Source organism: Rasamsonia byssochlamydoides (assembly GCF_041956645.1).
Source record: "Rasamsonia byssochlamydoides strain NRRL 3658 unplaced genomic scaffold VTN77scaffold_54, whole genome shotgun sequence".
NCBI classification, from domain to species: Eukaryota; Fungi; Ascomycota; class Eurotiomycetes; order Eurotiales; family Trichocomaceae; genus Rasamsonia; species Rasamsonia byssochlamydoides.
In genome coordinates this window covers 1-15,029 of record NW_027192437.1, presented here as the reverse complement: position 1 = coordinate 15,029, position 15,029 = coordinate 1, and the positions used below count along the sequence as shown (strand labels likewise).

The 15,029-nt window shown below is 48.0% G+C and overlaps 4 protein-coding genes across 4 annotated transcripts; 3 read left to right on the top strand and 1 right to left on the bottom strand.

Moving 5' to 3' along the window:
* Window positions 1-544: 544 nt before the first annotated feature.
* Window positions 545-1,123, bottom strand: VTN77DRAFT_6881 (uncharacterized protein; the record flags this gene model as incomplete). The annotated part of the gene is made up of 1 exon (XM_069423208.1): window positions 545-1,123. The coding sequence occupies one exon, from the start codon at window positions 1,121-1,123 to the stop codon at window positions 545-547; it is 579 nt and encodes a 192-aa protein (XP_069275770.1).
* A 4,231-nt stretch (window positions 1,124-5,354) lies between these two features.
* On the top strand, window positions 5,355-5,911 carry VTN77DRAFT_6880 (uncharacterized protein; the record flags this gene model as incomplete). Its single annotated transcript, XM_069423207.1, has 2 exons — window positions 5,355-5,543; window positions 5,621-5,911. 2 exons carry the CDS (start codon window positions 5,355-5,357, stop codon window positions 5,909-5,911), a joined length of 480 nt encoding a protein of 159 aa, XP_069275769.1.
* A 3,403-nt stretch (window positions 5,912-9,314) lies between these two features.
* Window positions 9,315-11,643, top strand: VTN77DRAFT_6879 (uncharacterized protein; the record flags this gene model as incomplete). The annotated part of the gene is made up of 6 exons (XM_069423205.1): window positions 9,315-9,979; window positions 10,075-10,261; window positions 10,317-10,418; window positions 10,480-11,002; window positions 11,067-11,547; window positions 11,595-11,643. The coding sequence occupies 6 exons, from the start codon at window positions 9,315-9,317 to the stop codon at window positions 11,641-11,643; spliced, it is 2,007 nt and encodes a 668-aa protein (XP_069275768.1).
* A 1,552-nt stretch (window positions 11,644-13,195) lies between these two features.
* Window positions 13,196-14,246, top strand: VTN77DRAFT_6878 (uncharacterized protein; the record flags this gene model as incomplete). The annotated part of the gene is made up of 3 exons (XM_069423204.1): window positions 13,196-13,379; window positions 13,470-13,639; window positions 13,746-14,246. The coding sequence occupies 3 exons, from the start codon at window positions 13,196-13,198 to the stop codon at window positions 14,244-14,246; spliced, it is 855 nt and encodes a 284-aa protein (XP_069275767.1).
* Between the last annotated feature and the right edge of the window lie 783 nt (window positions 14,247-15,029).

The following is a 15,029-nucleotide window of genomic DNA, read 5'->3' as shown; positions in this document are numbered from 1 at the left end:
TCTGGTTGACATCTGCTCCAAGAGTGAGCAACCCATGTATAAGCTGAGCATTCCCACTCATGATAGCAAGGACCAATAATGAATTGCCCTCAGCATTGACTTGTTCAGGGTTTATGCTTGCAGATTGCCACCACTTTGAAAGAATGTGGTAAAGACCAAATTTGCATATTACCAACAAAGGATTGGAGCAAGGTTTCAGTTGACTGGGATTAGACCGAAAAGAGGCTCTGCCTCGGTAGAATTCATACCAGTGCATATAGGCAGGACTGCTCTTATCCATAGAGCCAAGAAACTTCTCAACAAGCCCAGACAGCTGACTATCATTGGCATTGTCACCGTGACTCATTATGTGCTCAGGCCAGTATATTAATGCGTATAGTATGAGTTTCCCAATTGGACCGGAAGGATTAGTATCTCTTTCTGGGCTCTCTTTCTCGTAGAACCCTTTCCAATTGCCAGGATCGTTTAGTAATGACAAGCAGACCTTTGCAATGTTGGCATGGCATTCTTCAATGGCCCAATGATTTACATCCACCAGGTCATGCTACAGGGTTTTAAATTCATTCATCAGTCTTCTTCCGTGGAACAAGATCCCGCATAAAAATCCAAGGTCCACCATCCAAGCGGTATAAAGAATATAGTCGAGCCCCGGCCGCGCCTCCTCAAGACAGAAGACCATCACCGCCAGAGTACCATTCGCAGCAGCCATCCCGAAGAGAACAGCATCATGCATCAAGACCTTGGAAACGGTACGCAGAGCGGAGAGAAACATCATAAGGCCAAAAGTCCAGGTCACGGTGATAAACACGCTTAGGATAGCAGATAGGATCTCTTCTGATTCATTTTTTTTTCCGATTCTGCTAAATTGTTTTGCTTTGGGGTTAGGGTCATTTGTCCCCTGCAGAATTAGCAGCTCGTAGATGGCATGAATGGTCCGGTTCATGTCGGAGGTCATTTCGGATATTCTGCTGACGCTTTGTAGAATCTCATTTAGATCTAGCGGCAAACTGTTGCTTGCTGCTGCTCCTGACTCTACCAGAAGCGGTGTATTATTATTCTCATGGACCTTGGCCACCACTCCTCTAAATTTCATCGAGTGGAGACAGAGGGTTGCAAAGACCATGAGGCCGATGCCGATTAGAGCCTGTCGGCATGGTGTTTCTGTCGGTGATTGTAATTGCCTGGATGGTCGTGGTTTTTCTTCAGTCATTCTCTTCTCGCCTCGTTCAAGAGAATCTTGGAGAGAAGAAGATAATTGAGTATGTAGCTTGGCGTGGATCGTTCCAAGGCAAATAAATGTTCTGGCCGCAGACAAAGGTCGACCCATTTGCGGGAATAAATCATGCTAACTCCGTATGCTGCAGTTGGCCACTATTAACTATTCTAGCTCATGACTCACCGTTCCTGTGCGAATAAATTGATCCGATTAATCGAGCTAGATTAGGTTGCAGCACACGTAACCCCTGCCGATGTGACCGACTAGCATCTGCAAGCCAAATCACGTAAATCGCCAATAACAGGTCTTTCCTTTCCTTTCCTTTCCCTTTTCGGTTCTTTTCTTTATATTGACGTGGTATTCTGTAGTATCCATGACTGTACGGAGTAAGCTCGACCGTTCTTTCTTCTATCTGCCAACTAATCCAAGTTATACATGGCTGATTATTTATTCACTGACACAAAATACCCGCGAAAGACTCGAGATATAAACTCAATTGATTCATTACTATTAAGGAGAGTACATGGCTAATTGACAGGAAGGATTTACGATTAAGGCCAAGGTATAAGGTATACTATCTTATTGTCCCCCGTAGGAAATGCCTCATCAAGGCTGTCTAGATCCCGGCACATTCGTTCTCGGGAGCTTTCCAAGCAGGTTCTTTTATTGGTTACCTATGCCAGGAGAGCTCTTAAGCCATCTGAGCTCCAATGCGCTCTTACAATAGAAATCAATGAGTCTGATTTCGACGAAGAGAATATTCCCGACATCGAAGATATACTTTCTGTGTGCGCTGGCTTGGTGACGGTCGATAAGGATAGCGATGTCATCCGATTGGTCCACTATACGGCTCAAAAGTACTTTGAACGGACTGCAAAGGAGACTTTGCGTCCCCATGCGCAGAGAGATATTGCATTATACTGTCTTGCTTATATATGTCTTTGGCTCGATCAGATGACAAGTGGGATCCGTTTTATGCATACGCGGCATACTATTGAACACATCATACTCTTGCCGTGACAGAAGAAATTCACCAATTACTGCTGGAATTTCTCGAGAGCGACGGTACTCCCTTGTCCTCGTCGTGCCCTAGATAGTCAGGGGCAGCTTCTAGGGACGCAGACTGCTACACTCGTGATATCCACCCAATACTCTGGCAAGCAACAGGCGTACACGTCGCGGCGTATCTGGGACAATTGGAGACACTGGCTGTCCTACTTGAGAAGGGATACGATGCCGACTCCAAGATCGCTTATGGTCAGACGCCGCTCTGTTTAGCTGCGGCGAGGGGCCAATTGTCAAGCTATTGCTTGCCACAAAAGGCGTCGATCCGGACTCTAAGGATCTACATGGATCGACTCCGTTATTCCGCGCACTTGCACATCAACGTTATAGGGTTGTGAGGCAGCTGCTTACTACCGACAAAGTCAATCCGAACCTCAAACATAACTATGGATGGACACCACTAAGGCATGCAGTGGCTTTTGGTAATGAGACCATGGTCAAGTTTCTGCTGGCTTCAGATCAGGTAAGCCCAAATCTTAAGGATGGAATTGGACAGACACCACTACAGTATGCAGTGGATTCTGGCAATGAGGCCATGGTTAAGTTGCTGCTTGCTTCAGATCAAATGGACCCAAATCTTGGGACCAAATCTGGACTATCACCACTACATTTGGCAGTGGCTTTTGATGAGGAGGCCATTGTCGAGTTGCTACTTGCTTCAGATCGAGTCGACCAAAATCCCAAGACTGAAGATGGACAGACACTGCTGGAATGGGCCATGGCCAATGGCTGTGAGACGATGGTGCCATTGCTCAAGAATGCTGCATAGCTGAAGTCTTAAGGACAAGTCTCAGAGATATAGGCCTTTCATTCTATTCGATACGCATCTCATTCGTTATTGTTCAAGGGTTCGGAGGCTAGCGTCTAATTTGTTCGGAAGCTGAGCAATTCGGAGAACTATATCTTGGTTCAAAAAGGACACAGTTGTCTGATCTGATAAGATCATTGAATAGGAGGATGTTGGAGAAGATATATATATATATATATATATATATATATGCGATTTGGCTCAGAAGGATCAACAACAACAACACATAAATCCAACTAACTATCAGCTATATAAAAGCACTCAACTCGATCAGAAGAATGCCTCGATCAGGATGTGGGAGAGGTTTGACCAGATTTTGTACAAACCAAGCAGGAGTCCTCTGTTCAAGTCGATGGGAAAATCTTATCCATTGCCGGCGCCCCTTCTATATAAAAGAATTCTTTGATTCATTCTTTCTTTATTTTCACCGGGAGCCAGATCGACCACCGAGCGCCGATTGTCACAGAATATAAGTGAGATGAGAAGTGCAGAAACCGAACATATCTATTTATTTGTACTGTGCAAGCCTTAAAGGCTTCGCTCGACCGGTGTGAACTTTTGAAGAGAAAATGCCTGTTCTATGCCACCTACTTCTTTCCAGGTGGGCTCCCTGCTCATATACCTTACAATATTTTTCTTCACTAGATTTTTTTTTTCTGTGTTTGGTAGTCTTTATTATTTACTTGCCTGGTGGGATCCCTCAAATAAATCACTGCGGATAGAGATATCAACTACCTCTGTAGATGTGCCATTTCAGAAATATATATATATATAACTAATGGGATGCTGTCATTAGCAATGTAGAAAGTGGACATCTCTCTGACAGCTGCTAATTAATCCATCCTTGCAAGGGTAAAGAATTGAACTTGGCAGAGAGTTCTCTCTATCTCTCTCTCTCTTTTTTTTAAGTTAAAAAAGGGGAAAACCTGCGCTCGCCTACTAGGTACGCATTCAGCAAACAGGAACGGCTAATTAAAAGAATTGGAAAACGACTGGGGGAACAGGGGGCAAGGTGATGTGAAGAGGATGAAGATTACTTCTAAAGGCAGTCGAGGGCTTAGGAAAGGGCTTAGCCAGAGTCTTCAAGATGTCTTTAACGAGGCTCCTGTTCCAAAATATAAAATGTCCATCTTCGGTGTAGCAAAGCAGCGACCTAAGACTGGACATGTAGGACCTCGACGGCAGCACGGTCAGTTAAATTAAAGCTAGATAGTAAATTATCGAAATAATATCTGCAGACTGGCCGCAAGGAAGCGTCGAGACCTGAGATCGTTGGACTGAACATATGCATTTCCCGTTTCGGTATGTATATGCGAAGGTTGCTTACTGATGCATATGAAGTCATGTGCCCCGCAGCGGTTCGGGCCGGGTACAGGCAGGCATCCTTGGAACGGGCCCAACCTACAAAAGACAAGATCCTTCATAATTCGTTAGATGAAACGATGAGTGCGACGAGTTCCCAGACCCCAATTCATCAGGCTGGTACGGACTAAGGCTGGCATGGCGTCGTCAAACCGGATGACGAATTCCCTCCCGAGAAGGGCAGATATCATCTATACATGGGTACGAAATTACCAGTCATCCCGATGGCATCGTTACAATTATCACATGTCTGAAATCTGACACCCCTCAGACCTATTCTGACCCTTTGCCCACCGTGTTAACATCGTCCGCCACTTGAAAGGCCTGACGGGCATCATCGACGTCTCCGTCGTGTGTCCGTATCCCAAGGGCGATGCGAAGGGTTGGCCCGGATGGAGGTTCCCCAGGTCCGACGACGAATACCCGAATGCGACGGTGGATAAACTTTTTGGGAGCGAGTACTTGCACGAGGTCTATTTCAGGGCTGATAAGGAGTACAAGGGGCGGTATTCTGTGCCGTTGCTATGGGACAAGAATACGGCTGTGAATAACGTGGGCTTTCTTGCTTGCTTTTACTGGAAGGAGGCGGCAATGAATAAATACTGATATATCTGTCTCTGTCGTAGGAAAGCGCGGAGCTCCTCCAATAGCTTCCCACGGCGTTTAATTCCTTGATTCCGCCAGACCTGGCGAAGATCGATCCGTACCCGACGCATCTCCGTCCTCAAATCGATCGCATCACAGAATGGATGCAACGAGACTTGAACATAGGGGTATACAAGGCAGGCTTTGCCACTTCGCAAGAGGAGTACGACAAGAACGTGATTCCGGTCTTCGGCTCATTGAATAAGCTGGAAGAGCTGGTGGCTGAGAACGGCGGATCGTTTCTTCTGGGGAAAGGAGATGACCGAGTTAGATGTCCGGCTGTATGCGCCCCTGATCCGGTTCGATGCTGTCTATGTCCAGCATTTCAAGTGCAATTTGGGCACTGTCAGGCATGATTATCCGGTGCTGAATAACTGGCTGAAGAATATCTATTGGAATTTGCTGGCGTGTAGGGGGATGACGGATTTTAAGCACATTCAAGAGAATGTGAGTGTCCTTTTTTTTTCTTAAAAAAATTACACCCTGCAATCTCGATGGAAATTGGTCGTTGATTATTGTGGCAGTACACCAAGAGTCATTATGACATCAATCCCAAAGCTATTACGCCAATGGGCCCTTTCCCGGATGTGGAAGAGGGAGTGGAGACGGATATCAGGAAGCTGCGAGTAGGTGGGGTCAAGCTCGCAGCAGTGGTCGAGTACTCCAAGTCTCTTTCTCTCTGTAGACATTTGCTGGACCCTTCGTCGGTTCTCTGTCTGGCAAAAAGTTCGAGTGCCTCAGTGAAATTTACAGGGGTGAGGGATTTGTTTCGTGATAACTTCTGGAAGGTTGAATTGGAGGATGGGGGAGGATAGGACAGATTATTGTCTCATATATATATATAGTGAGTATAGTACGGAGTATGGAGAGTACGGCAGAGAGATGGTTAAGGCTACGTACTCCGCACATTATCACAAGCTAAAAGAAAGCGCTGACCCTGCACTCCCACCGGAGTGACAGGCTGACAGCTACATAGTGATTTTTTTTTACAGACAGATATCCTCCTATTTCTTGGTACCTTAGGCTTATGCCCATCGCCTGAGACGCTGCAAAGGTCTCACCTACGGTCTACCTGCAGGACGCCGGCGATCAGAAGTCATGAGAACTTTAATTTGGGCATAAATGAGCAGTCAGGTCTGTATGAGATCTATCTTGATCTTGAGAGAGCACTTGTGCAAACGAATACTACAGTATCTGATTCATTTCAGGGGCTGGCCTTAGTCATTGCCAGCAAACCTAAATTCCCTACTGGCTGACTAAGCACCTAGGATCCAAGGCAAGCCACTGGGTGCACTGATCGATAAGAGATAGGGAATTAGTGATTAATTACCTAAGTGACTTATGTACAGTCACTGGCCTTGTACAGAGAGAGTACTCCGTAATTTGCTTTCTAGACTATGATCTAGGACACAATACTCCATACTGCGATATTTCTTTCATCCTCTCCGACAGCTGGATTTCATCAATAAAGACTCTGCGCGAGGATTCTTGGCGCATAAAGTTGTGGTTTAAAGATGATAAAAAAAACAGGGGCAGCAGAATCTTACTTGGCCTCCTCCTGCCGAGATCTGCCCCTTGCAGTTGGTTGGTGCATCACTGCCGCCGGACGCGTGTTTGGCCGCTCCACCAACCCACGTTCCTGACCAAGCAGAATCCAGGCCATTCCTGTGATTAATCAATTAATTTCACTGAACCTTGACGATCCAAATAAGAAGAATTGATTAACGCCAACCAGGAGAAAGAGAGGAGGGAAGAAAAAGGGGTTTCTGCTCGTTGGGGGATTCTCGAAAAGTTCTTCAAGTTTCCAAAGTTTTTAGCAGGGACGATCAAACGGCTTGTTCAGTCTCTAATGCCCGGTAGAGGGGTTTAGCCAGAAGTTAGAATGTGCAGCGCGCCACTGTCCGTCGCTTGGGCGGCTGCAAGCGCCCTCGCGCATGCCTTAGTCCAGTGCACCAAGGTAATCGATAAAGAAGGATCGTGGTCGATCAGAGGATCCGTCATGGGTCTCAGGACGGGTTACCCGTTCTAGTATGGTTGCAATAGTTAACTGTTCCTTTGTGAGTGGTTTTCTGTGCTGGTCCTTATCCTCGAAGAAAGATTCGCATCCAAGAATGACTACGGAGTAGAGACAAAACTCGTTCAACACAGCTTGTGATTTTCTGACTTGAAAGATAAAAGTTTAGAACAGAACGACACGGTCTGGCCCTGCTGCACGAACCCCGGAGAATTGGAAGAAGGTAGAAACACCTCATGCGCGGACTGCGGAGAAACGTCATGGTCCGCCTTCCAAGTTCCCCGACATTCCACTGCGTACGATCCCTGGAATTGACTGGAACTTGACTACTCATGAGAATCATTCTTCAAGGTCGCGTTTGTTTCCTTCATGCCTGACTCAGACATTGGAGCGCCTCCCAGTACACTGTATCTACAGGCTACAATAATAATAGGCAAAAAGGGAGAGAACGTCCGAAATTCCTCATACAATGCGGAGATTCCGGAGAGTCTGAAGACTGATGACTTGGACACTTGTCCTAACTGTCAACAAGGCATTGGCGGTGACTGTCGATGATTGCTGTCAGCGCCAAGCTTCTTTAGCTTGGTGATTGTCAGCTCCCTAAATGGACGATCAAACGTCCTAGACGGAGATCTCAGAGCTTCTTCGGTACTTGTCAAAAAAAGTATTAATGTTGGCACTGTCAGCACAATGTGTACGGAGTATGGAGTACTCTGCACAGATGATATCATATCCCTCTTGATGGTTAAGAGTGGCGACTCCGGAGGAATAAATAAAGAATAATTCAACCGAAGCTGGAGGAGAGGCGTGAAGCCTCGAGGCTTGGCGTTGTCCGATCTGGCAGCCGAGCGGCTAAGCCTCACTGGAACCCCCTGTCGCTCCGTCCCACCACCACCCATGGATGGCCGATCAGGTGCAACTAATCCCTAGCGGAACATGTTATGGGAGGTTATGGGATGTTATGGGATTGCCGGTGTGTCAAATCCTGGTCCTGCCCCGCCGTCCAATTACGGCTCGTCTTCCTGGATGGCCCTGATGGCCCTGTATTGTGGATGTCGCGATCCACTGTCGTCACCATCACCCACTCTCCATTCCGCATCTCCTCACGGCAGCAACCGGATTCCTCGTGCTGGGCCAGCATGGACGCGTTTCCACGGCTGCCAAGTTGTCAACATTCTGGCTTTCGCAGGTTCCTGCTGTTTCCTCAGGTCGCGTGTGTCACTTGTGACGAGTGCTCTGCTGTGTGCCCTGGCAAGCTCAACGGTGCTCCAGTTACTATCTATACTAACCATTAAGAACTTTACCCGTCAGACTGCCGGTTCCAGTCCAGGGTTCAGGAACGCCCGGCGTCTGGCTCTCCTTGACCTTGACCCTTGCCCGTTGTTAGTCCACACACGGACCTACCTGGCACCTGCATGCCACCAACTGCACCAGTGCCACCCAGCATTCTCTCCCCTTAGCTCTCTTTTTTTTCTCCGCAGGCTGCTTGATATTATTATTCCTATTATTGCCAGTGGCTGTCATTAGTTGTCATTGTTTTGATTATTTTGCAGGCTTTGCGGGAAGAGGGACGAAGTCACCAACCCCCCAATCTCCTCCTCCTCCCACGCTACCTAACAAACCATTCAGTGATCCTCCTATTCGCCCACGCCTGTTTAGGGACAATCTACCAGATCTCCGGTGGATCTTGTCCTGTCCGTTCGCTGCCACCCTGTTCGCTCACCTAGTCAGTCTTTACCTCGAACCTGCCTTTCGTTACGATATTTTTTGTCTTTGAGTAGTGGTGTGATTTGCGCCAGCAGGTGGTCTGGTCCAAGAGATCTCGGGTCTTCAGTCTGCTGTCGAAAGTTTCTTCTCTGGGAGCTGGTAATCACGCGAGAAAGGGGATGGTTGGGAATATCGTCGACAGCAGCGTCTTCTCGATTCGGACAGTTCTGGAAATCTGCCTTGCCTCGACGATTACATGTGCCGGAAACCTGCAAAGCCAATTCGCGTGAGATCACGAATTCGCCGTTTTTGCTAGAGACAGCGCTTTTTTGTCCTAGGCTTCCAGGCGGAGAGGGACACGAGACAAAGAACAATTCAGGCCTCCCCTTCCGGATTCCTTCCACCCCATACAGCGTACAGCTCGACTGTTCTCATATCGCTGCGGCACGGGCCCCGTCTCGCGCTCGAGACGGTCCGATTCCATCTCCCTTTAGAAGATGTCCGAGAACGCGAGTCCTCCGCAGTCCTTTCGAAGCACACCTCACATCCGGCTGAACTCTGGCCGCCACGAGCCCAATGTGGACATGGAGGATGGGCCCGAAGGACCCAATAGCCCCAATAGCCCAAGATCACAATCGCCTTCCTCTCGTTCACTGGTTCCTCCCAGTCCGGTATCGCCATCCCTGGCACCAGGCACCAACACCCTCATCTCTCCATCGTCCGAACTCCTGATCCCTCCACCGCACAACTACCGTCCACGAGACTCGACCGCGAGCGGGGGCTCGGGGAGCGAGCCCCCTCTCTCCCCCGCGCAGTCTGCGTACTCGTCGAGACGGACCAGCTGGAGCTCCGAAGTGGGAAGCAGAGACAGCCGCGCGTATCCATATGACCCCTTTTCTGACTCCAGATCGCCGTCGAGGGCGGGGAGCGACGACGACTATGTCAATACGCAGACGGTGTCGGAGAAGTACAACATTACGCCTTCGGAAGGGCTATTACTATTCCCAGAGGATGTGGAAAAGGACGATTATCTCCACAATCCCGATCCAAATGACAAAGATCGGGACTGCGATATCTGCAATGGGAGAGGCTTCGTCAACGTCGGCGGCCTTGCTCTCTTGACACTTGGTTTAATAGCGCTCTTTATCGCCTACCCTGTTGTGTATGGATCTTGTGCCCCTTTGTTCTGGACGAGGTTTGCCTATCAGCCATGGACCAGTTTCCAGCTAACGAAGCTCGTTCTTCTCTTCCTTGCAGGCTTTTTGTGCGCAAACTCACTGAGCAGCCGGAGCCGACATATTCGATATGTGAGGGAGATCCCTTGTGTCTGGATACCGGAAACGTTCCGTTGCTCAAGAATATACGTACCGGTCTCATTGATCCTGATACGCCGGACTCGGTGAAGACCATCACGGCCACCGGTGGGAAACAATGGCAGCTGGTGGTGAGTACTGCCACGAGGATTTTCATGCAGGTATTAGTACTCACGCCTCACCTAGTTTTCGGATGAGTTCAACACAGACGGACGGACGTTTTATGATGGGGACGACCCCTTTTTTCAGGCAGTGGACCTCTGGTATGGTGTGACAGAAGACCTGGAGGTTTGTGAGCCCCGTTGTGGATGTAGAAGTTAGTTCCCCGGCTGATCTCTTCGGTTTCTAGTGGTATGATCCTGATGCGATTACGACGAACAATGGAGTCCTGGAGATTCGATTCGATGCCTTTCAAAACCACAATCTGAACTATCGTTCCGGCATGTTGCAAAGCTGGAACAAGCTCTGCTTCAAGGGCGGCCGCCTGGAGGCTAGTATATCCCTTCCTGGACGTGGTGATACGTCAGGTTTCTGGCCCGGCTTTTGGGCCATGGGCAACTTGGGCCGGCCTGGCTATGCGGCGACGACCGACGGAATGTGGCCGTATAGTTACGACGACGTGTGCGATGCTGGCATCACCGCCAACCAGAGCTCCACCGATGGAATCAGCTACCTTCCTGGCATGCGTCTGCCGGCCTGTACGTGTCCAGGTGCCGATCACCCGACTCCCGGCAAATCGCGGACTGCTCCGGAAATCGACGTAATCGAAGCCAGTGTCACGGTCCTGGACGAGAAGAAACAATATCGCATCGGAGACGTCTCCCAGAGTTTGCAGATTGCTCCGTTTGACATCTGGTACATGCCGGACTATGGTGAGTGCAAAGAAAACGCTCTCTGTGTATAGCATTTCTTGTTGACTCTTTCCTGTTTTGCCAGACTTTACCGCCGTATATGATCCTAGGATCTCCCAGATCAACACGTACCGAGGAGGTCCTTACCAACAGGTCGCGTCCGGCCTAACAAACTTGAACAATGACTGGTACGACGGAAACGCGTATCAGGTGTATGCTTTTGAATATACGCCCGGAGCAGACGGGAACGTGACTTGGTTTGTTGGTGCTGAGAAGACGTGGACGATCGACGGCCGGGCCATTGGCCCCAACGGCAATGTCGGCCAGCGGGTGATCCCTGTGGAGCCCATGTCCATCATCGTGAACTTTGGAATATCCAACAGCTTCTCTTTCATCAACTGGACCGGCATTGCGGACCTGCTCCCAGCCAAGATGCGCGTGGACTACATACGGATCTATCAGGATCCGGACAACGTCACCATCACCTGCGACCCTGAAGGCTACGAGACCACCGAGTATATCAAAAATCATCCAGAGCCGTATAACAATGTCAATTTAACCCACTGGTATGTTTCCCTATTCTGGTGGCCAGGACGAGGCTAATTTCTTCTAGGTCTGAAGCCTATGATTGGCCAAAAAATTCTTTTGTCCATGGATGTTGATGTCGATGATGATGTGCATGTATCCTCGACTTTCTTCTTTTTCCCTGGCCTTGTTATAATACCCTAATCTCTCGCGGCTCGTTTCTTAGTTGGGTGTATGGAAAAGATACTGTTAGAATAGACCCGGCCTGGTTGTATCATCTTCCCGTTTTGACCTTTTCTTTTGCTTTCGTTCGTTGGTCTGGTGGCCTTCTTTTTCTTTGCTGGGCGCCGTTTTGATCTTTACGAATTTGTTCCAGCGGCATCATGTTATGGAGTTGGGGGAGTTTCTTTTTTGTTTCTCATTTTGTGTATACATATGCGCCGCAGTGGCTGGCAGCTCTTGAGATTGAGATTCGACGATTTATTTACATTTACTTTTGATGTTTGTTTGGGAACTGCCAAGTTGCCACGTTTCTTTCGTTTCTTTCTCTTCTAGTGCTGTTACATCAGCTCGTCTCGTCTTCTGTACGGCTGTTGTTGCACTCGCTTTTTATTACTATTCTGGGTTGTGTCACTAGCACGCCGAACAACGAGAGTTGTTTTGTTTTGTTTTTCAGGATAGCTCTATTCCCCTTGGAATGGATTTGAATGTAGTATCAAATAAAGACTTTAATCATGATAAAGTGGAAAATGTCAGTGTGTATATTCTTGCTGTCTGCATCATAAAGGATCGTGTCTGTAGGGATTGCATGTGATTGATCTCCCCGCGTGGATGATGACTAAGCATATGACGCGCTGGCTGCCTCTCCGCCATGCCTTGTGTGACGCTCGAAGTTATCATTTCTTATCAGATCACCACACACGAATGATTTAATGAAGACATTACTGTCTTTGCTACACTGTCCACCTTCTTGGGAATCGCCTTGTGATTCTCACCTCGCACCAAACAAGCTCTGTCAATACGAACCTTGGATGATTGGATCATCCTTTCCGCAAGTTGCTGCTTGCTGTGCCAGAGGTGCAGTCCATGTCCTAGGTCCTTAGTACAGGAGTCGAATTGGGCTGTTACCAGGTGCAGTCTGCTCCTCCTACGACTACTGCTGCAGTCAGTCGCTCTGCTTGCCTGATCACCTATAATCACTACGTATATCAGCCACAACAGCGGCTGCAGAAGCCTCGCGCCATTCTCCTACTGGTTTCGAACAACCGACTTAAATTAATCGATTAAAACTCGTTGCATGAAGTGAACTTAACGAACCGCGTGGGAACATGGCATCATAAATCACCTCTTCTTTCTTTCTTCCTTTTTGCTTCTGCTTTACTACTTCTCATTGTATTTCTTTCTTTCCGATTTGAGTGTCTAATCATTGAAAGAGAGGGAGGGAATGATATCTTGATTGATATTAATTAATTGTCGAGCAACAAAGCGAGGCAAGCAAGGGATTCGAAGGAATTCTTCCTCTTTGAGGATCAACCATTGTCATTGTGGTTCAGTGGCCAGACACGACGACGCGTTATTCTGGATTTCAATACTCGAGATATCAATTTGCGAGCACAAGCACAAGGAAAGAGAGAGAGGGAGCTTCATTTCTTTCATTTCGAGTGAGGTTATCAGATACAATTACAAACGATGCCTCCACCTCCAGTCACTCTCCCTGGCATGATGTTCGCCGCCAGCACGAGCGCTGGCCCTACTGGGTATACCTCTGTTTCTGCTCCCCCAGGGAGTCGTGGGGACCATGCGATCGTTATCGATGACGATGATGATGTTGTTGATGCAATGCAGGTTGACCCGTCGACGACGAGGGGTGGAGGTGAGTGACTAGCAATTGGCTTCCTACTTTCTTATTTCCAACCCTCTTCTATCCTCCGTATTATGAATGGCTGACTGTTCTGACTACCAGGCTACAATCAAGGACTATCCGGCCGGCAGCAGCAGTACTCCGCAAGCTACGCCGCTGTCATGGCCCAGGAGAAGAAAGTGCGTAGCAAGCTTCGCGAGGAAAGACATATCGCACAATGCGTGCTTATGGACCGGGAGCTTCTGACGGTTCATGCGTTGTCTGCGAATGAGGTATGTTTAACGATTTCCTTTCCACTATATCAACTAAGTATCCTTTTCCGTTTCGTTCTTCCTTTTTTTTTTGTCCTTTTTTTTTTTACTAAGTTCTATCCACCAGACCATCCCCCAAACCCGCCGCCGCTTCCTTGCCCAACTCCTCGCCCCCGACAACCCCGCTGTCGCTGCATCCATCGCGCGCGCTGCTGACAGCCGCCGCTTCGTCATCCCCGCCCACGCCGGCTCGTCCTCGACCTCGTCATCATCGACCATCGCCACCATTCCCCGGACGACAATTGTCGACGTGTATGAAGATGACGATGCGGGATGGCGGAGACCGACTGAACCAGGCTCAGATTCATCGTCAGCAGCAGCAGCCGCAGTAGGAGGAGCAGGACGATGTGGTGAGTCTTCGTCAAAGAGCAAGTGCAAAACACCTGAACGGAGCCGGGAGCGTACAGCCAAAAGAAGAGAGCAGCACCAGCAACGCGACCGAGAACGCCGACGACGATGGAGTGGTGCCGAGCGAGACCGTCGACATGAGCATCTCGCTCTTGCGCTGGATTCGTCGGATGTCGATATGGATACGGACGGGGGGAGCAGTCGGTATCACTCACCTTGAAATTACCTGAGTTACCTTGCCTAGGCAGGTAGAAAGGTAGAATAATAATCGCCGGGTTGGACGGAGGGAGGGAAAAGGGGGAAGTTCTTTTTTTTGCCCCCTTTTCCTTTTCCCTTGTTTGTTTGTTTTCGGTTTTGTGTTCTCCCGACCCTGATAAAGGGATATGGATAAAAGCAATTATGTATGTATGTATGTATGACTTGACTTCCCCCCTGATTATTGATCCGTAGATCTGGATCTCTATCTCTATTCGATGATAATGACGATGACGATGACGATTACCAACCAGTTTCGAAGAATGAGAATGAGAATGAGAATTTAAACATCCAAGTATCAAATATCAAGGATCAAGGATTTTCTTTTCCTGTTTTTCTCCTTTTTTATATACATACCTATTCTTGTCTTGTCTTGTCTTGTCTTTTTTTTAAGCTACGTAATAAGCTTTATACTGTACTGTACATACATACATACATACTAAGAATTCAAACATCAATTTTCTTCTTTCCTTTCTTTCCCTCCTTTATATATCTACGTATTTACCTACATATATATATCTTTTCTTCTTTATATATCTGTGTAAAATCTGCTTTTGTCTTATGTTTTGTTTTCTTCAGCTATGTAACATAAGTATTGTACTGTACATACATATATCCCTACATACATACATGCATATGCGTATCATAGCGGATTTCATTTCATAGCTGCCCTGTGTTACGAACCAACAAAATAGGAGGCTGTCCAACACAGCGATGCAGGATGAAACAGTACCCCGCAGATCAGAAA